At 41.2% G+C, this 21,054-nt stretch overlaps 2 protein-coding genes across 11 annotated transcripts in view; one reads left to right on the top strand and one right to left on the bottom strand.

The window, feature by feature from the left end:
- The window catches only part of LOC100650602, a 52,919-nt gene that overhangs the window by 8,647 nt on the left and 23,218 nt on the right, over window positions 1-21,054 (bottom strand). The window contains exons 1-6 of one of the 10 annotated variants that reach the window (XM_048408019.1): window positions 15,406-15,825; window positions 15,177-15,331; window positions 7,110-7,436; window positions 2,421-2,792; window positions 1,460-1,761; window positions 606-1,020 (exon numbers count right to left, since the gene is read on the bottom strand). In XM_048408019.1, coding sequence (XP_048263976.1) covers window positions 606-1,020; window positions 1,460-1,761; window positions 2,421-2,792; window positions 7,110-7,191 — 1,171 coding nt within the window. In that variant the 5' untranslated portion in view covers window positions 7,192-7,436; window positions 15,177-15,331; window positions 15,406-15,825. Of the gene's footprint in view, window positions 1-605; window positions 1,021-1,459; window positions 1,762-2,420; window positions 2,793-7,109; window positions 7,437-8,031; window positions 8,432-11,660; window positions 11,890-15,176; window positions 15,826-21,054 lie in introns of those variants that run through there. The other 9 variants (XM_048408021.1, XM_048408017.1, XM_048408016.1 and 6 more) reach the window with 9 other exon arrangements.
- LOC100649454 (aladin) overlaps window positions 14,586-21,054 on the top strand; it is a 32,338-nt gene continuing 25,869 nt past the window's right edge. The window contains exon 1 of the mRNA XM_048408028.1: window positions 14,586-15,157. The gene's annotated coding sequence lies outside the window, so the exon portion shown is untranslated. The remainder of the gene's footprint in view (window positions 15,158-21,054) is intronic.

Raw genomic sequence — 21,054 nt, 5'->3', positions numbered from 1 at the left:
ATAAGATGATAGATAAAGTAAATAAATTAAAAATATAAATAATTAGTAAATATATAAATAGAATATAGAGTAAAGAAATCGAAATGTTTATCGGATCAAAAATAAATAGAAATATGTAATACGACGCGTATGTTTTTGCCGCAAGAGATTAAGATTGAAATTTCTGTTATTGAAATGGAATTTCCGTCATCCAGAGAAGACCAAGACTAGAACTTTGGAATCTCGCGAAATTCTTCGAAGCTATGCAAAACGATTTGCGCGACGTAGCGCTGCTCCCTCCCCGAAGTGCGTAGATTTTCTGTTGGTCGCAAGAAAGACAACCTTCGCATGTTCGTCCGTTAGCATGTTGTTCCGTCCATCTATCCATGAACAGAACCAAAGCTACAAGAGAGAGACAGAGAGCGAGAGAAAAAGGTCCGCGTCTAGAGTCATGCGATAGCAAGGGAGAAAAAGTAAGTAACTCTCTTTCGAGAATCTACTGCCAATGACAGGAGAAGAAGAAGAAGAAGAAAAAGAGGAAGAAGAAGAAGAAGAGTAGAGGAGAGTCGAGAAAGACCGATATTCTCTGTACGGCCTCCGGTTCTGACACGCCGCTATCAACTAACCATTTACGTTGATCAAAGGAGGACCAAACATGTAGTGGCCAGGATACATGTAAGGCTGAGGAACCGTTGGTATCACGTGCGAAACCTGTACCGGATCCTGCATCATCATCGGATCAAAGTAGGCACCACCGTTCATCCCATTCTCCAAAGGCTGTTCTTCCGCCCGTTGTTCATCCTCGTATTGTTCCTCCAGTCTTTCCTCCTCTTGTTCGTCGACCAGGTTCGGGACCTGCTGTCCCTCTTTCGCGTTGATAAAAATTATAGATTGCTCGTCGTCCATTTCCCCATCTACGTTACCACCGTAATTGCTTCTTGTCCCATTCTCGTTCCACATACTGCCGGTACTCTCCATTGGTACAATCGTATCTTCTTGCTCTTCCACTACCGCCGCGCTCTCTTCCATACATTGATTGTTCTGAAAGAGCAATTTTTGCGCGTTAGATATTTGGCGATTATTTTTGTTTGCGAACGGGGGGTGGGCCGAAGAAAAGTTCCGAACGAAGCAATCGTCGAGTGGTTTTTGTTAGACGAATGGATGTAACGCGGCAATGGCGATCGACGAGTAAAACTCTCGTAACGAACGCACGAATTACACTCGTATTAACGCGACCCATTTGTGGGAGATCTACGAGTTGAAACGTACAGCGCAGAGCTGGAAAGACGATCGGCGGAACGATACAGAAACAACGAAACCACGCGTATACCGTTTGCACGTGTAACACGTTCGCGCGATACCCGCGATTATCTTTACGATCGCGTTGCATCTATCAAAAAATAACCCCAATCGGAACCGTATTCCTTCCTCTAATCGTCTCTTCGGCTCTCCTATTACACGTCGTCTATTTTCTCTATACCTCGTAATTTATCATACAGTAAGGTTCACCAGGCAGTTTGGGCACGATCGTCGAATTGACCCATTGGATCGGCCTAAGAGGTACCGGCGCGCAAGGCATGGCCGCCAGGACGCTGGGCGCAGCCTGCGCTGCCATCGGCGCAGGACCAACCAGCATCACGGGATACTCGTAATAGTAACCACCCACGTGGTCGTAAAACGTGCCATATCCTAACTGCGTGTTCGAATCCATCACTGGCGCGTATTCACCGGTAGCACAGTCCCTGTCTAACAGTTGTTGATCCTCTGTCGTTTCACTGCCATCTGTAATCGACGTAAGAGGATAAAACGAGAGTACAGACCGCGAACTTGCAACAACAACTAACGTTTATGTTACGTGAAAACACCGAGAGAACAGGTTCGTGCATGCAGTTTCAGCGATTCACATTTTTAACCGTGCAACGTAACTCGCTAACCGGGGACGACTTCTATCTTCTTACTTACGATTTCATCTTTGCTAAAAATTCCGTTGAACGTACAGGTAAAATAATTTCTTTAGTTTTACGAATTCCTAGTATTTTTCATCTGCGCCGCCGATTTTCATTTTTCGCTAGCGATCAGCTAGCGGTTAAGTTCGAAATAAGTTGAACGCGTAACGCTTCGATATCTCGAAAGCAAACATCCATGAATTTTATAATTTATCTTTCTGCCGATTCGACTACGAAACAACTTTTTACCAAACATCGTCTAGAAAATCTTTCGAACAAGCACGATGAGTCGAAACAAGGGGATGGGACGATACCGTAGTCGTCCGTCGGCGACGTTCTCCAACAAGATAGGATAGAGTAACGCGAAAAGTCGTACAAACTCGAAGAGAATGGTAGGGTTAACTCCGAGCAGCTTGCCGGATACCACGCGGCGATCGGGAAGGCGGACGAGACAAGCCAGAAACTCGATGAAATACGTCACGTTTCTATCTATACCTCTACCTGCGGTGGAATGCGACGCCGATTGGCTCTCGGTGGTCGAGGATGTCGCGCTGGTGTTCGCGTTCCCAGCCCACGGCTTCTTCTTCGACAGATAACCCTTTTTGAACAGCATATCCTGCCTCGGTGTCGTGATCCTCGTGTACTCATCCTCGTTGAAGATAATCTTGGGTTGGGACGTCGAGCCGGACGAATAGTCCTTGTGCTTAGCCGCGGCACCGGCGTAGGCTCCACCGTTGCTACTTCCGGCTCTAAGCGGCTTGTACCCGCTCTGTCCGAACCTACTGTTGAAACCGTGCGTGTCATTTTCCTCTCTCTTCGCGTAACCGTTTCGCAATCCCTCTTCTTCGTCCTCTTCGCCGGGTGGAGCTGAAAATTAAATCAGAAAGTATGGTTTATCCGATCCAAGTAATTTCGTTTTCTTTTTTCTTTTCTCTTGTTTCCTTTTTGCTTTTTTCCCCGTTAAATGGATGCTGTCGTCCATACATTATCGTAGCAACTATCTTCATTTATAAGTATAACAAAGAATATAAATTCTTCTCGTCCTGTCTTTCATTAGGCTATCATTTTACGTATTATGGCGTTATTAAATTTATAATTCGGCAGTTTACGAGTTATTCATAAATTGCACGGTTTTATTTTCTTTTACTTTACTCCGTAAAACCGATTTACTTGCTAGCGCGTGAGAAAAATTCTTTTCTTCTTCTCGCTCTCGACGATGTTGACAACGAAATTAGAACACGTTTCGCTAGGTTTCAACGATTCTTTTTTTTTTTTTTTTTTTTTTCCACTACGCAATTACAACGTAAAATTCAAAACGTACGTCGTCGTGATCTTTGTCTACTTATAACTGAACGTTTCGCGATTCTTTTCCGAAAGATGGATACGTTTCACGAAACGAATAAACTGCAACGCTATTAAATAATTTCCATGTTATATCTGTTATAAAATTTACTTGTACAGGTGTAATTAATTAGAAATAATCGAATAACGAAATATAAATCTCTTTATTGCGATAATAAATAATCCATCTTGCTTCGATCGATCGTTTTACCTATTTGCAACGCGTCTGATAGAACGAGAAGCGTCTGTCGATGGAAGTTTATTGTTTTCGGTGCTTTGATATAACGTAAGAGTCGTAGGAACGGTAACGATTTCACGAGCATAAAGAACACCGATTCGAGTACCATCCACGCGATTCGAATTACAGAGGAATTTGTCACCCGAGTGCAACGGTGTTCGCTAGCCACGAACAGATCCGTTTGTTCGATACGTACAACGACGAGTCTCACGCGGCAGCAAAGTCTCGAAGAAATCCCATTCGGTGTTCCTCGATCGGGTAAACACGCCGCTGTTCGAAAGTTTGCGTCCATGAAACGAGACGTATTCTACCGTTCTAGAAGGTCTACCGAGAGAATCTCGTTGAGCATCGATCCATCGATCTTTGTATCCTCTACAAAAGGGTATTAAGGATTTGCGAATCGATTAGTTTAAAAGTACGCAAGCACGGTCAATTTCAAATAACGTCGAAACATCTCTTAAAGCGTATGCATCCCGATACTTTTCTACGGAGAATTAAAAAGACTCGTCGATCGACGCATACGAGAATTTCTCTAAATCTATTTAAAAGGAACGGAGATCACCTTAAAACGTTTAAGATGCCATTACTCGCAGTATATATATAGATATAATAGATATAATAGATCGTGTATTATTCGACACTGTGTTACTTTTCTCGATAAAGAGTTATTTCCATCGTTGTATCATCCAGCATTTTAGAGTTACAGCTTCTCCTGCTTATATACGGTTACGTACGATACAACGAAGAAAAAGGATACAAAAGCTTTTTATTTTCTTACGCACATTTTCCTAGAATTTGGTGAACTCTTAACGTGCACGGTACGCATTAATAAGCGAGCGTGAGAAACGTGCGAACGTCGACCATTTTCATCGTCGTTTAAAATCGCAACTAGCGACAATTAGTCACGATGTTTCTGCGAGTATCGTACTTGGTTGGTATTATTCTCGCGTAAAAGATCGTTACTTAAAAATAAAACGAGATATTTATAAACGACTAATAATGTAACCTACGTTTATAATACAAAGTATGCTGCTTTCATCATCTCCTATCATGCTGTGCTGTTCTAAACGGCGTATGCGTATAATTAGGATCAAAGAAGTTAATGGTTCGCGACTCGAGAAAAGAAATCGCATAAACGCATTCCACGTGTAAATATCTCATACGAAATGCTACGAAATTTCGAAAAAACTGCCGGTTGGATCGATCAACTCGAAAAGAAGAAATACGTTCTACGACAATTCTACTTTCTTAGCTACGTAAAGATACGTCCGTAAAGATACGAGATCGAATAAAAATTCGTAGTCTAGTGATAATCGTTCGTTTAAGAGAAAGAAACGCGATATCGTAAAAATGAGAATTATCATTAGCGAAACAGTTTGGTCAAATTTTTAGAATCGGATACTGGCACGAGTAGGGTGAAAGAAAACGATCGTTGGTGCCGTGCGTTTTTCTTACATAGTGACAAGCATAATTAACTGCTCGAAGATCAGAAGATTATCGTTATAAAGTTAGATACGGTATTACGTAACCGTTATTACGGAAACATATTTACACGATATTTCGCGTCCCAACACCTTACAAACAAATACACAATTTGAAACATTCTTTTTCAAAATCGATTGTTCCGTATAAAACAGATTCATAAGCGAATATATACGCAGAAATAACTATAAAACGTAATAACTGTAAGATCTAGATAGAGACTAAGTAAGATCCGATCTACGAGGAAATTTACGGTAATCCGTTTATCGGAATTCCATTTATTAGCGATGCATTTAGATGATGCCGGATTAAACGAATCGCCACCGATCGAATAAATCTGGTCGAACGCGAACCTCGACTGTTTGAACCAGACATCATAGATAGTAAGACGATTTCACTTTTTCATCGGATAAGTCGAGCGTCAATTGGTATGGCCGTTCAAACATACATATGGCCATACATAACAAAAATACCAAATTTCATACGAAACTTTATAGCTCTATATGACGATTTATTAACAACACGGACGATGATATATATATATAATAAAAAAACGAAAAAAGAAAGAAGGCTATCGCATAAATAATTTTAGATATTTAAAATATCTCGCACGCTTTTAAACGCGAGCTCCATCTTTTTTTCGGCGTTAATCCATCAACCCTGTATATCGTACGTTCGGATAAACGGATTTTTACCGTAAACGAATTATACTGTCCGACGATCGGTCGTATATAAGAAGAACACTTGCATAAGACTGTATCTTTATCTAACGTCGCCGACATGTGAGAAACGCAAGGTCCATTCGAGATACGGAGGTCGTAGCGAAGGAGTTGAAAAGAAAAACGAAAATAGAAAAAGAAACCATTACGGATGTACATACGCGTACGGCGCGTAATATTCCAGAGTCTAGATTCTAATCTACGATATAATTTTATAACGACAACTTCGAGCTTCTAAAAACTAACTTTCAACAGGCGAAACAAAGCGTAAACTACTTGCACGAGCTATCGACCTTCGTTACATCGATCGTACTAAACCTACGATACTCCCAAGTATATTGCGTTTCTATCTACTCTATGATATTAATTTTAGAAAATCGTGACTGGTCATGGGTCAAACGAAACGTGTTTTGCGAAATTCGAAAGTCATTTCAAAAGGTGATTCTTTATCGCTAAATACAATGTTCTCTCTTTTTCAACTACGAGGATAAAGCAGGAAAAAAAGAAACTGGCGTTAAAACAATGGTAGAAAAAGCGTATTATAATATTACCGGTTTTTTTAATTGGTATCGGCAAGATGTTCGTTGTTTAATATGAAAATAAAATAATATCTATTTATTTATTTATTTATTTGTTAAACTCGATGGTCGTTGACAAGAAATTTGTTGACAAGGAATGGAGACGAATCGAAATACGCTACGTCTGCTCGTGCTTTGATCTAACAAATAAATTGGAATAAAGCAAGGCGGGATTAAAATACGACAAGTAGATCAAGAGCCAGATTTTAGGATAGTCGGAACAACGACCACGTTATCGGTCGTCTCGCAATTACAGCGACACGTTTCTTCTATAAAAGTTTCTTTCTCTCTAGTCGCTTTGTTTCACGATGCGCTACGATACTTGCTATTTCGCGAAACGAAAACGGAGTAAAAGATAGACGATAATTTACCGATTAATAATATAGGCGAATCGACGAGTGACAAGTTGATCAAATCGAAACGTCCGTTGCACGAACAATTTCGTTAATTTCGCGCAACTCTACACCCAACACTTGGACCGCGGATTTTTACGCGTTTATAGGAAATCCGGAACAGCGCCGTAAAGATGCAAAGCATAGTGCTTCCTATAGGTAATACGTACGTAATAGGTAGAAAAAGTTAGGAAATTTCAATACTAACTAAACGTGCAGTTACGTGTCGCGCGACAGAATTTATCACGTATCGCGGCAACAACTCGTAACTCGCGACATACGAATTATCAGCAAATTTCACCAACGACGTCGGTCGAACGCGTTTCATCGAACATTTGATTTGCTTTTAAAAAGGTGCGGAAAATAATAAAAAAGCTACAGCGAAAACTGTCCGCTAAGAACCATGATCAGTCTGTTCGACAGAGTTTCCGTACCGTCTTGGTACCTCGCTAAAAGTAGAACGTGTTTGGAGGAGCCGATCACGTGGATAACCTTTCGCTGTCGACGCCACTGCATCTCTCCCTGGCCGTCTCCTTGCTCGCGAAATCCTCCTTTCCTTCGACCCTTGTTTTCCAGCGTATATATACCACCGGTCAGTCACTCGCTGGTCTTTCACTCCGATTTCACACTCCTTTGCATTTTTTCTCCCCTTCACCTTAAACTCCTTCTCTTCTTCTTGACGACAGAAAAAGTGGCAAAAGCTTAAAGATTCGTCTATCGTTCGATCCTCTTAACCTTTACGGGGTGCCTAATCGATCTCTCTGATTATTTTTTACAAATTTTCATTTTAGCACAAGCAGAGAAAATTTTCGTTTCTCTGCGTTCATTTTGTTATATATTATATATCGCATATCTATATATATCACTATCGGACAAAAATTTCTAATTACTCGTCTAATTTTACTTGGATTATATATCTCGTTAATCTCGTTATCGATTTGAAATTAACGACGTTACGCATGGACAGCAATTTTCTTCGTCTCGACAGGCTTTCGACGAAAAAGGTTTCTAAGAAGTCCGAACTGAACTCGAATCTAGGCTGATATTTTTAACCCTTTACATACCGCTGGCGCCACTTTAGGCGACATCGATAAAGCGCAAATTTTTCTTTAATTTGCTTTTTAGCAACAAAAAATAAAAGACAGAAGAGAACTACGGTCTAGAAATAAAACTTTGTTACTTGCCAAACATAGTTTTTTTTTTTTTTTTTTTTGCAAAAAGTTTCGCCGCAAGATGGCGCTCGAGCGGTCGATAAATCGTATAAAAAAAAATTCGAAAAAGCGCAAAGAATAAGAAATTCCTAGATTTCTATAGCGTATGTACGTATATATAATCCATATCAAAGTCGATGCTCACATAGGGAGAAGAAAAAGAAGAAGAAGAAGAAGAAGAAGAAGAAGAAAAAGAAGAAGAAATCGAACAGCACGTGGCACGCAAAGTCGAATCTGGCAGCAAACAGCAAAGTGCTCGATTATAATCGAAGGTCGCAGCGTAAAAGGTTTAAGGGTGTCTACGACGACGCACGATAACCCCCGTTGTGATTTCTTCTCTATCGGACGTTATCGGTTCAGAAACGGCTTTAGCAACGGCTTTACAAACGAGTTTAGAAACGTGAACGGCACTGATAAAACGCGCCAAATAAAAGGAGGATGCAACTGAATAATCTGGTGCACGCGATGCCTCGAGAACGACTGCGGTTGACGCGAGGAACGGGGGTACAGAGGGATCAGGGGACAAACGAGAGAGAAAAACAGCGAGAAAGAGGAGAGAGAGAGAGAGAGAGAGAGAGAGAGAAAATGGTTTACTAGCTGGCGGACGTAGCTCATTGGCCGACGGTCGTGGATTAGAATAGCAACAGAATTAGAATAGAAAACGGGCGAGAACCAACGTTCACCGCCGATGCTGCTAATCGTGCCGCTCGACATCGATTCTCGGTCTCTCTCTCTGTCCGTCTGTGGTACGCCGTATCGCCGGAGAAATAGGATGGGAATTGTTAACGAGAAATCAGTAGCAGGGTCTTCGGAGGAAGAGGTGTTTGGAATTTCTAGGAGGAATTCCAGAATTTCAAGACTTTGCTTCGGAAGACGAACGATTTCTATCTTTAACCTTCTTATCGAAGGTGCTATTTATCCGACAGATCTCCGCCATGCTATTTACGGCTACGTCCCTCTCCGTTGTAATAGAAAAACGGAAAGTAATCTGCGACAGCGACGTTAATTCGTTAGAGGAATTCTTCGACCTGCCGCGATCGTCGCACGCTTTATGCCTCGATCCCGCGTTAGCTTTCAATCAGATCGTTGCGCAACATTTTTGTACGGACACGATTAAAAAAGTAGAACTTGGTTAGAAATTCGCTTCACCTATGAAAAAAATGAAATTTTCTACGTTTCACGTCGTATAAATCATGGTGCATATTTTTGCATCTTCGAACAATGCGCAAATACATAAAAATCCGCAGTCCGATCCCGATCGTCGGCATACGATCAAAAACGAAAAAATTACACGTATCGATAACAACGAGATTTTCGACGCGTATTTCGTTATTTTTGAAAGACGATCAACTTTTTCTACGACCTCTTTTCGCTAGACTTTGTCGCGCCTTTTCAGAATATCTGGCCCTCTGATATTTTCTACGATATTCCCTCGTCATCGTCCTCGAACAACCAAACTATCGCGAACGTAAAACTCGGGCAAAGTTTCTGGATCTTACGGTTCAAGTCGAAGAGAATAAATCTATAAAATTGTATCCCTTGCCCTCCTTTTGTACAAATCGCGACACACTCGCGACTATTACGTAGATACCGTTGTAACGTTTACGAGTTTTGCGTCGTGCCAGTTTGAAAATCGAAAAAAAGTATCTGCTCGATTGGAGCAAGTTTTCCAATTAACGATATTCTAATTTCTACTTTTCTCTAACGTATCTAATTATAAAATATCGCAGAAGCCGTGGCCTACTTTCACGATACAAGATGTAGACGTTTCGTAATTTCTGATTTTACAGCAAAACCAGCTACGTACGTACTTTGGTGTTAATCAGATCCGTAGGTTCAACGTACTGGGGTCACTCGGGGTATTTTGAGCAACAAATAGAAAGCACTTTGAACGCCTATGTTCGTCCGCTTATACGCATTGTAACAGCCATTTTCTTCCACGCTTGACAACCCATTGCCAACTAAATTAAATTAATTCGCCATGTGAAACTTCGACATCCCGAAGTTGTACACGTATACTCGTTTTCCTAACGGAAACGTTAAAAAGATCGGTTACGTTTTGTTGATGCGTTCGACCCCAGACGATCTCCAAGGCGAGATAATTCTCAGCTAACGTTTCTACGTATCTGTGTTTATACCGATACTTTGTTTTCGAAAACAAAACAAAGTATCGAACGTATAGGTGAAAACGGTTACAAAGTTTGAACGGTCGATCGTAAGACGGATTATACACCGGAAACGATACGTTTCGAGTAAAAATAAAGCTGTGAAATTCGGAAATTTATAGTACGATCCGATACAGATGCCAAGTAGGTTGTTGCGTCATTACATTGTCGCGTTATATAAAACACCCTTGCGTTTGTCAGTTACTCGACAAATGCTCGACTTTATTAACGGTGAAATAGAAGCTGTGGGTGTACGTAAATTGTACATTAAGATCGTTTATATTTAAACGGTCTATCATCTAGGTACATCGTAGGGGAATAACGATATTCTTTAACAGGAATTGTACGTTCCGATCTCCTTAAACCTGTCATAGCGTGAGGACGCGGTTCGCGAATTAAATACGTAAGCGAAAGTAGACGTATCCGTGTTACTTCGATTTTATTTCATCCGTCTGGATCTATTAAAACGTCGGCGGCCACGCGATAATTTAATTCCTAGGCGAAATATTATATCGCGATTGCGTACATTTTTTCCGACGATATCGTCGAAATCACTCGCGCCGTTGAAAACTGTTTAATTTTCAAGTTTCAAGTTTAAACCGAAATTTAACTTTATTATACGTTATATGTATGATCACCGTGGCTGTTATGGCTGTTATGGCGCGAAAGATATTTCACCAAAAGGCAAATTTCTATATCTAGAATATTCTAGCAATGATGCTAATACAATTTCATACTAAAAGGGGAAACGCTTTGTAAAAAAAATTCCCTCGCCGATGTACGTTTAATTTATTTACTTTCTTTTTCATTTGTTATTTATTTCTCTGAAACGAAAAACGAAGAACGAAAGAGATTATTCCGAGTAAATTCAAATTATAATTCGTTCAGCGGTATAATTTCCATAACGAGAACACGTTTGAATATATCCGAATAAAGCGAGAAAAACAAAATAGAGGACACTCGAGGCGAGCGATGTTTTAAAGAAACTCGAGTTACAATACGATTAACGATACAATTTCGAACCATCTCCGCATCATCGATCGAACGAAATCAACGATCTATCAAAATCAAAACTAACGATCGTCGAAAACCGCGTAACGTTACGATATCTGTCGAGGACGAGATCAGCGATATAGTTCTTACAACGAAGCAAATTTAATCAGCGATCGAAATCTGCGAGCAAAACACTGGCAGAAAGTTTAGAAACGAAGAGGTGACGTTTCGATTCGCCGCAATTACGGCACTAACGCTAATTTCTCGTGCTTTGTTTCGTCATCTTTAATCGGCATACACGATCGATCCGTTACGATTCTTTACGGCCATTTTTACGGAATGGACCGACTAGACAAACTTGATTTATATTACAAGCGCATCGCTTTTTATCGTCACAGGCTGAAAAACTTCGGCACTGCGAAGCTTATCTTAAAAAACGCAGCGACGATATATTAACGCCACGAATCTTTCTATCGATTTAGACGCGATCTTTTTAATCTGTCTTACGATTAAAAAATTAAAGATCACGGAGACGAAGATTCCGTTAAGTAATAAAACGAAGCGAACGCGATCGAGCAGCCAAAAAATACTATTCGAAAAGTCAAGGCGAACGTACCTTCCGAAGCGAAGAGGCGTATCATTGCATTTTATCGATAGGTTAATGAGAATAGTAACGTTAAATCCGCACGATGTATCCGCACACACTGTCACTTACGAATACAGAGAATAACAAACAGTCGTATTATTTGGGCGAGTTTCGTCAACCGCACGCGTTTCCAATAAATATTTCGCAACCGTTGTATACATTTTGAAATCCGTTTAAGATTTTACCGATATAACGACGATAGCGCCGTTGTAAATACTCATTGCACGATAGCGTAAATACATCCTGTCAAAAATAATCGATTCGTCGTTAATTTGCCCGCTTTGATCAAATTCGGATACCGTTTATTACGAACGAACCAAAGTGTCTATTTATAAACGATAGCGTAGAACGGTTCGAACCAGTTCTTAGAAATTTCTCGATCCTTGTTGCAAACTTGGGCGTTACGAACCTGCTAGTCCATAAACGTGTCACAACGTAGTAGAAACATCGAAAGGCAACGAAGAACGAAACGTCTTTCGGAGGAAGAACAAATAAGCCGACGGGCAATATATACGTCGTTACACCGTGCCCCTTAGCACGAGCAACGATCGTATCGTCGAAAGTACGCGCGAAGAACGCTATTGACGGTAACGACGATTGTTCGAGTACGCGGGAGAATCGCGCAAATAGGTCAATTACTGAACGGACAGGCGAGTCGATATCCGTGCGAATAAAGTTGCAAAAGAGAGAACACGTGGATGGGAATCGACGAGCCAAGTGTCGAAAGCCCGAAACTCCTGCCAGAAATTACTATACTCAGGGATGAATCGGTGATTGACCGCGTCCATTGCTACATTCCGTGCCTTGCCTTGTTCTTTTTCGTATGGAAATACACTCGTGTATTTGGAACGCACCATTGATTTATTTTAATATCGTTGATATTTATAGATCGATTATTCGATAAATCGTTTCATCGTTTGATCGTTCCTTAAATATATCTAATAATAAGAGGCAATTAGTTTTCTTTCTTTCTTTTTTTTTTTTTTTTTTTTTAAGCTTTATCGGAACAACCGCGAAAACGATCTTTCGCGGATCCTTGTATCCAGAGTTTGCCGACAAATCGAATATCCTTTTCACGAACCTTTTTATTACCTTTTCTATGAAAATCCTTCCTCGAATTCACGCCTATCGAAGCTTAAGCAAGAAACGATAGATCATTGAAAATCGATAATGAAACAGAAAACCACTGTGTGTAACAATAGCACTCCGCTTATCTCAACTTTGTTTATTCCAACGATCGAATTCACTTATCTCGACGCGAAACTTATGTTGTACCGTACGAACGAAAAGTCATAGATGGTGCAGAGAGTCGGATAAATTTTAAATACTACGCGATAAAAGTTACGATGTTACACGGAACGAATGCTTCGATACATTGGAACGAACGGAAATTTCAGGATTAATTACGCTTCGGTCTCTTCTTATACGGTTTCTTAGGTACATTCGCGCGGTTTATTAAACGCGTTTTACTTACTCCTTCGAATGGAATCCTAGCGGAAACCGACCGTAAGCTTGTCGCGCCTATTATAAAACAATTTTCCCTTGATCCTTTGAAAATGAAACCACCTCGAACCGCTTTCCTCCACCACGGCGAAATCTATACCGACGACATATTTTCGCGCAGCCTGTGTAAGAGTTACGGTCGTTCGGACAGTTGGTGCACGATCATATTTGATGCATGCCGGTGCACCGGCGCTTTTATCGATCGTCTCGGTTCCTATCTTCGTTTCCTTCGCATCGAACAGCGTACGGAACAGCTCGCCCGTCTTCTTCGTTCACGAGCAAACACGTTTTTTCTATTTCGACCAAGCATAGAAATACTCGGAAAGACTTTCAGACTCTGTCACCTCTGTGCGTGCGTGTAGATTATTTCCAAAAATCCCTCCGATAATGAACTTTATCATCGAAATCTTTGATCGAGCCTCGCGATAATTTGCCGCTGTTCTCGCAAGAAAAATCATCAGTTTTAAACTGCACGAATCAACGTTAAGCTACTCCAACAGTTATATAACCTTCTACAAATGCTACCATACTTTTAGCTGTTTCTGCAATATATTTTCTAATTTTAAACTCGTAAAGTAGTCACGCAAATACCACGGTGGTCGATGATTCACGACGTCGAGTAACAAAGTTTGAAGAAAAAAAAGAAAAAAAAGAAAAAAAATTGGAAGATTTTTTTAATAAAACGCAAGAACAAAAGATCTTAGGCGCGAATTTAGTTAATAGGTACGTTTGGCGCGTGAAAAAGTAAAAACGAGATGTATCGGGTGAAAATGGATAGGAAAACGATAGCGACCTCTTACGTAGCCGGAGATAACGAACACGTTCGTTTCCAGTAGCGTGTTATCTTGAAACGTAGGGCTTAAATTCAACGCGGGTCACTCGATTCACCGGGACGTGGAACATAACGGAATCCTCTTACGCAGACCTACGAACGATTATCACGGGATTATCTGTTTTTCATACTTTGAATCTCGGATTCGATATCGGGCTGGATATCGAAAATCTTTCGAAAGAAAAATAACGATGGTATCGACGACTTATTTAGCGCGCTATGGATACGTAAATGGTATAAAGCGAAATAACGTTAATCTTCACGTGACGTAAATAATTGGACTGCAACGTGACTGCATTTAGCGTAGGAAAGATAGAAGGCAAATACGCGTATAGATTCGATGCATCGATCGAGATAACGACACGTTAAAACGAACCGGTCGATGGTCCGTGTTAAGGAAAAGCATGCAAACGACGAAGAATAATTTCGTCGCTACTTATTTGGTAGAAAGTTTGAAAGAAAGACTCGAGAGAAATCCATCGGCTTCAATTTCTTTGAAAATTGGTGGAAGTAGGATCGTCCGTCATTCGCTGGGGACAGCTTATAACTCTATCGAGGATTCCACTCGCGATAATTAGTCTCGGACTTTGCTGACACGCCTCTTGTCGGGTCTGCGGACATTGCGTCGTGTAATGCAATCGCGCGAAACACGTTTCGCCTACCTCCTCGCCGTGCCTCGCGAGACACCGAGGCAACGAACGACAGTATCAGTTCGTCGCTTCGCGAGCTAACTTCTCCGTTTACTCGTTAATTCCGACCGATGCGTCTCCATCGACGACTCATTTTCGCAAAATTCCAACTCATGTTCTACCGAAATTATCGTAAGACGTTGAACATGCAACGAAATTATTACGCGGAATGTTTTAAAGCGACTTTGAAAACAAAGACACTGCGACGCTCGTGAAACGATGGCGCGATATAAAATATAATTTGCGAGGATATAAATCGAAAATGAAAAGTGCGAATGCTGAATCTTTAAAAAAGGAAAAATTTTAAAGAACGATCTCGCGACTAAATAGAACCTATGGCCAATTTTTTATACGACGATTCGTATATAGATCAAATTACGGAAAAACCGTGTCTCCGTCCGAAAATAAAAACAGGAATTGAAATTTCGCACCATCGAAATTTGGTACGTCTTGATTCTTTACCTGTATCTAAGTCAAAGTTTCTTCCGAGTGTGGCAAAGATTTTTTAAAAAACATCGCACGCGATATACAAATCGCGAATAATCGTTACAAAGTTACTCGTTCGAACTTCCTTCTGCCTTGCTCCGTCGTAGGGGTCATTCAGCCTTATACGCTGTCTGAAATTCGTCTGCGATCAAAATGTCGTCGTCTGTATCGACTTCGAACTCGCCGATTCGACGGTCGCACGTACGTAACAGGTATTCGACGAAACGAACGATATTTAATCCACTCGATCCATCGATCGACTCTAAAGGAAAGTAAAGAAACTGTCGAACGCAAAAGAATCCCCTATGACGAGAGCTCGTCGAACCCCGTCGTTCACCCTTTCTCTAAACCATCTTTCAAAGACTCGGAATACATATTTCCATGGAACGGCTATATCGATCGTTTTCTCCACGACCACAGATTATTAAGAAAACACAGTGTCCACGTGCAAACGACTTCGTCGACTGATATTTTTCCACACGACTCGACGGAGATCGCGGCTCAACCAGCGTCCAGCAGCATGGTTCCGCGCGCTCGTTCCTCTCAACACGAAAACACACGAGCAAGATGAAAGAAACGAGAGCGTACGCCGAGCTGGTGTGCGACACACTGGCGGCTAGCTTCGATTTTCCTGCGACTGTGCAGCCGGAACGATTTTGCATCGCCCTCTGCCAGTCACCCTTGTGCGCACGCTTTCCAGTCTACCCCACCATCAACCCCTTTCTCTCTTCGTCGTTTCGTCGATGCTCGATTCCTTGCTTCCGTCTTGTTACCACTTTCCATTTCCTCGTTCCTCGCTACCTCGCAACCTTCTGCTATTCGTCTTCGTCGCGCAACGTTCCGTCGCTTTTTACGCGTTTTCCGCCTCGCTTCCATCTTCTTTCCAAACAAATTATTCGTTCCATGCGAATTTATATATTTTTATCAACGAGCTCAAAGAAGCTGAGAACCTGGACAGAGATTTGTCTCGTTCCTCGAGTCTATAAAACCTTATGGTCTTTTAATCGCGTTAATCTGCTTTTTCTCTCGCCGATATTTGTCATTGTTCGTAATTTCGATGGAACGTCTTCCTCTTCCGATCCGAAGGAACCACGATTCACCTTTTCCACTCTATACGATTCGTCTCCCTTATCGTTCCGCTTCTTTCACCGTCGTCGTCCGTTTTCACTTTCAGCAAAATATCTTCCTCTCGAAACTCAAATCCATCGAAAATTGCCCCTTTCATCCTTCCTTTCCTCGCCTACGCCTTTTTATTTAGCGAAACGCCATCCTCTTTCCGTCCGGACGATATAAAAATTTCTGCGATATAATTTATCATCTACCCTTTCCCCCCCGTCATATATATATATATTCGTATGTTTCAGCAAAATTCCTTCCCTTCCCAATCCAAAGCAACAAAAGAAAGTACCTCCGTTTCTGTTACGAACGATCTTCTTCACCCTTGCGCCTTATTATTTCACTTATTCTCGTTTATTTTCATTCGTCCTTCTTCCTATTCTCCTTCGTTCTACTTTTCTCGCTTCTTGCGGGTTTCGTCCTTTCTCTCACCATCTGGCTATCTCCCTTACGACCTTCCAGCTGCTCGGGCAACACCCTCGCTGCATACGTGATTCCGGTTGAGCACTCGTGCTTTTCGCTCGTGGATCTGCGCAAGTCGCCGCCTGTCGCCAGGCGAACTGCGTGTCTATGACCGAGAGTCGATGTACAGGGTGGCTCGAGAGCCACGGCTCCCCTCCAATCCCTTAGCCGTGTAATTATTTTATTAGCAATGGAATGCACGATTGTCACGGATAGTCGATAACGATATACCACGCATCGTGAATCGGATGAACAACGATTCGTGGCTGCGTGGCTATTTATCATAGATAGATAGATAGAGAGAAAGAATAAAGAGAGAATAAAAGGGAAATAAAACGTAGATAGTATTGCCTATTATTAATATTTTTATTGGTATTATATAGTAGCTATATCGTAAGATCGTTAGATCGTAAATTTGACGTAATTACGCAAAATATCCACGTCGCGGTATACATATATATTTGCTCGTTAATTTTTATCGATAAAATTTACCGCTAACGAAATTCCAAGAAATTTATCGAAAAAATTAGCAGTTTACATTAGCGAACGAAGGAGCTTTCGCTTTATAATTAACGCGAAGAATAGAACCGTGAAATATAATTCCCCCTGGTTGCACATGCACGCAAATCGCCTGTTTCGTGTCGCATCCAAGATTTCACGGGGTAAAGGAACAATAATCCGTTTAACTTGATCCCCGTGCATGCGTTATTCGATTATAACGTTACGGTGAAACTTCGATGTCAACGAGCAGGCCTCTACCTCCAGCCTCTTTGATCAGTTGCAACACTTTTTTTTTAGACGAGAAATTCCTTTTTCCTTTGCCTCTTCTTTTCTTCTTCCTTTGCAATTCCGTAACGCGTTTCGTACAATACAGTATCAAAGGTATTAAAAGTAAAAGTTTTAGGTCACTAAAAAACGAAAATATTTCGTTCTCGCGTTTGCGCGGCTGTTGCTCGACCGTTACCTTCGTTCTTTCCATTTCCAAGAAGTTACGTATTTATTTAAAAAATCGGTTATTTCCTTTACAAATTTTCGATTCGTTCGATACGATTGATATTTCGCGCGACTATCTTCCGCCCTATCCATAATAATCCGAACGATTGTTTTAGTAAACTCGTTTCGTACAAGTCGCCGCTCTGTTTGCGGTATCGAGCGAATCAATCCATCTACGAAGGATTTTATAAACGCGTGGCATCGTTATCGATTAACGATGTAATACGTCGTAACGAACGGAATTGTCGTGGACGGTATAGTTGTTACGGCCCATTGTAGTTTGCTAATGGTTCTCGAAGGGCTTTCGTTGGGCTCGCAATTAAAAGCCCGAGATATACCTTGCAAATATTATTAAGTATTTGCTTCGTAATTGCTACATCGTTAACGGAAATCGTCTGTAATTCGTATTACGATCCATTAACGTGGTATCATTATATATAATAGTAAAAAGATATCAAATAACGATTAACGAATAAAACAAAGTTCGTCGATCGAAAAAAGGGAGACGAATCGATCAAAGCAAATCTTTTCGTATTGTAACGTTTAGCTAATCAGAAATGACGCGGCAGACGCCGTAACGAACTCCATGAAAAAATAACGAGAGAATATCGTCAGCCGAAGGAATTTTGCACGGTCGAAACGAATCCCCAATTAAAATTTCACTGACCTAAGCGAAGGGTGGTCGTTGGAGAATATAGCAGTGGCGATGTCGGCGCTGAGACGCGGAGACGGGGATTGAACGTGCTATAGCGGAAGGAAAGTGCGGCTGCGCAGCCGAACCGATCGACGAGCGAACAACGAGTCGAGTTGCCTTATACTCTACGACGTATTCCGCACCGTATACTATATACCGTACATACATTATGCGCTACCCCTTTCAAATTATCCAGACACTAACTTATTTTCATAGCTACGGTAGCTCACGAAAGTATTCGAACGACTATCACGGACAAATTTTGCGTAACTTTACTCGCCTTAACGCGGTTCTATCCGTGCATTGTACGAGCCATATATCGCGGTCCTTTCTAACGACAAGGTTTAATCGCGAGTAAGACAGACTTTTGACAAAATTCGCAGCTCCAATAAAATTTAGAAACGTTACGCGTCTGTCCTACATTTAGCTTTGGTCTCGAACTAAAAGATCGAAAGCCCGATGATATTACTTGGCAACCTCGATCCATCAAATCCGTAAAACGGCGCGAGACTACAGAGATCAGAGTTGGCGCGTACGTCCTACTTCGTTTAAAAAGTTCTTAGAATCGCATCGGCAAACCGCGGTGTATCGCCAAGCTTTTACATTTCCGAATAATCTTTTAGAATCGAACGTACGCTTCCTAAGGCGATACCAGATCGTTGTTCGGCGATCAGTGAGCGAGGTGGACTCTCACGAGCTTCGTCTTTCTTCCTGAAACCTTTTCACCCATTTGCAAATGGTTACTGGCTTTATGGCGCTCTCTCCATACGCTTCTTTCAGCGTATCAACCGCCTCGGTCCCTTTTTTTTCCGAGTTTCGTCTTGTTCTTTCGTTTCGAAAGACGTTTCAAAAGACGCTTTAAAAACAATACGGGGAATACCAAAGATGTTGTCGCGAGTTGCCAAACGGCTCATCGTAGGCTCACGAAATTTAATCCGCTTATAGATAAGGCTACAAACTGCACTCCTCGCCCGACCAGTTCGCCGCAGCGTCGCCGAGACGACGGTAAAAAAATCATACTACCAACTTTTTCAACAGAGCGGTGTACACCCTGCATTTCCGTCATTTCCACCGACGACCTGCCTTCTACGTTCAAAAGGTTGCAGTTTCCTGCTAAACTTTCCTTCGCAATAACCGATCGAATCGTACGTCGATTTATTCGGATCCGGAAATTCGGGAAATCGATACGTATCAATTCCTTCTTGCTGTAAAACCAGCAACGTTACGATACCAAAGGTAAATATCTGGTCATTAGATCACACGGTAAATAGAAAAATTGGAAAATAGTAAATCTATCGGACGATGTCGCGGGTAACAGCCATTGTAATCGCAAAAAGTATCTACGAGCGTTGGAATACTTTCGTGAGAAACCTTATAGATACACCAGGCACCGGTACTGGTACGTACATGTAGTACTGGTACGTAAATAGCGAAATATATTAAGGTCGTCCGAAAAGTTTCCCATTTTCCGTTTTATATTATTTTGTCCAATTACGTATGATCCATTTTGTTCTATCGAAACAAAGACCGCAACGTTCGACGGATTAGGTTTCGCGTTTGCATAAAGGCGCATCGTTGTAAAAGAAAGACACTTTTCGGACAACCTAATATTATCGCTGCTATCGTTGATCGATCGAATTTGACGGAACGTAACGTACGTTTTATAAGTCTTTCCAACGATTAACAGGTATAGCGATAATCTTAAGACTCGTACGTACTCGCGATGAACATCCTTCTACGAGCGTTTAAGAGCTTGCTAAAATCGCCGATCCGTGTAACATGCACTCGTTCGCTTATCGACATTGGTATTAGAAAATATTTAATCGGTTTATGGACGCGTGTCAAAAACGACGCGATAAAAGCGCACCTCCTCTAAACGAAAAGTGGGTAGTAAAATGCTTCCACTCCTGAAACTAAATATCTCGTGAATTAAGCGCTACGTTTTAAACAACGGCGTGTCGCGATAAAAATAATGGAAACGTTAATTTTATTATCTGGAAAGCACGGAGTAACTCGTCGCCAGAGATCATCGATATTTTGGACGCGATAATTTATTCTCTCCAGGATCCTTTGCTTCTCGATGCGTCTCTATTAAAAAAAAGTACGTTATATCGTGGTTACGCTCTCGTCCACGAGTCATACAGCGAAACTACGGATGTTTATACGATTTTACGCGTTTACGAACGAAACTGAAGAAATGGAACTCGTACGTACCTAATATCGATCTTATTTTACAGATTATAACGATATTAAATATTCGGCAGTAATAGAAAAAAATTCGACTTTGAATTTCTTGCTACAGTAGTACCAACGATTCGAGTATTTTTCTTCCATACCAAAATTTCATTTTAGACGTAGCTCGATTACTCTATCAACGTGATATTAAGATCCAGCCTTATTTCTGAAATTGTGAAAATATCGACAGATTAGTGCTATTGTTGAGCCGAAATAGCGGTAGTTATAACGATGGTGCCGTTATTCGCTATCAAGATATTTTAAACTATTTCGAAAAATATTCGGTCAAACTTCGTTAAACGACTAATCAAGAGTCTATATCTATACAACAGCAATTATTGGATCACAGCTAAG

Source organism: Bombus terrestris, chromosome 8 (genome assembly GCF_910591885.1).
Source record: "Bombus terrestris chromosome 8, iyBomTerr1.2, whole genome shotgun sequence".
In the NCBI taxonomy this organism is placed as follows: domain Eukaryota; kingdom Metazoa; phylum Arthropoda; class Insecta; order Hymenoptera; family Apidae; genus Bombus; species Bombus terrestris.
This window is presented reverse-complemented; position numbering and strand designations above follow the sequence as displayed.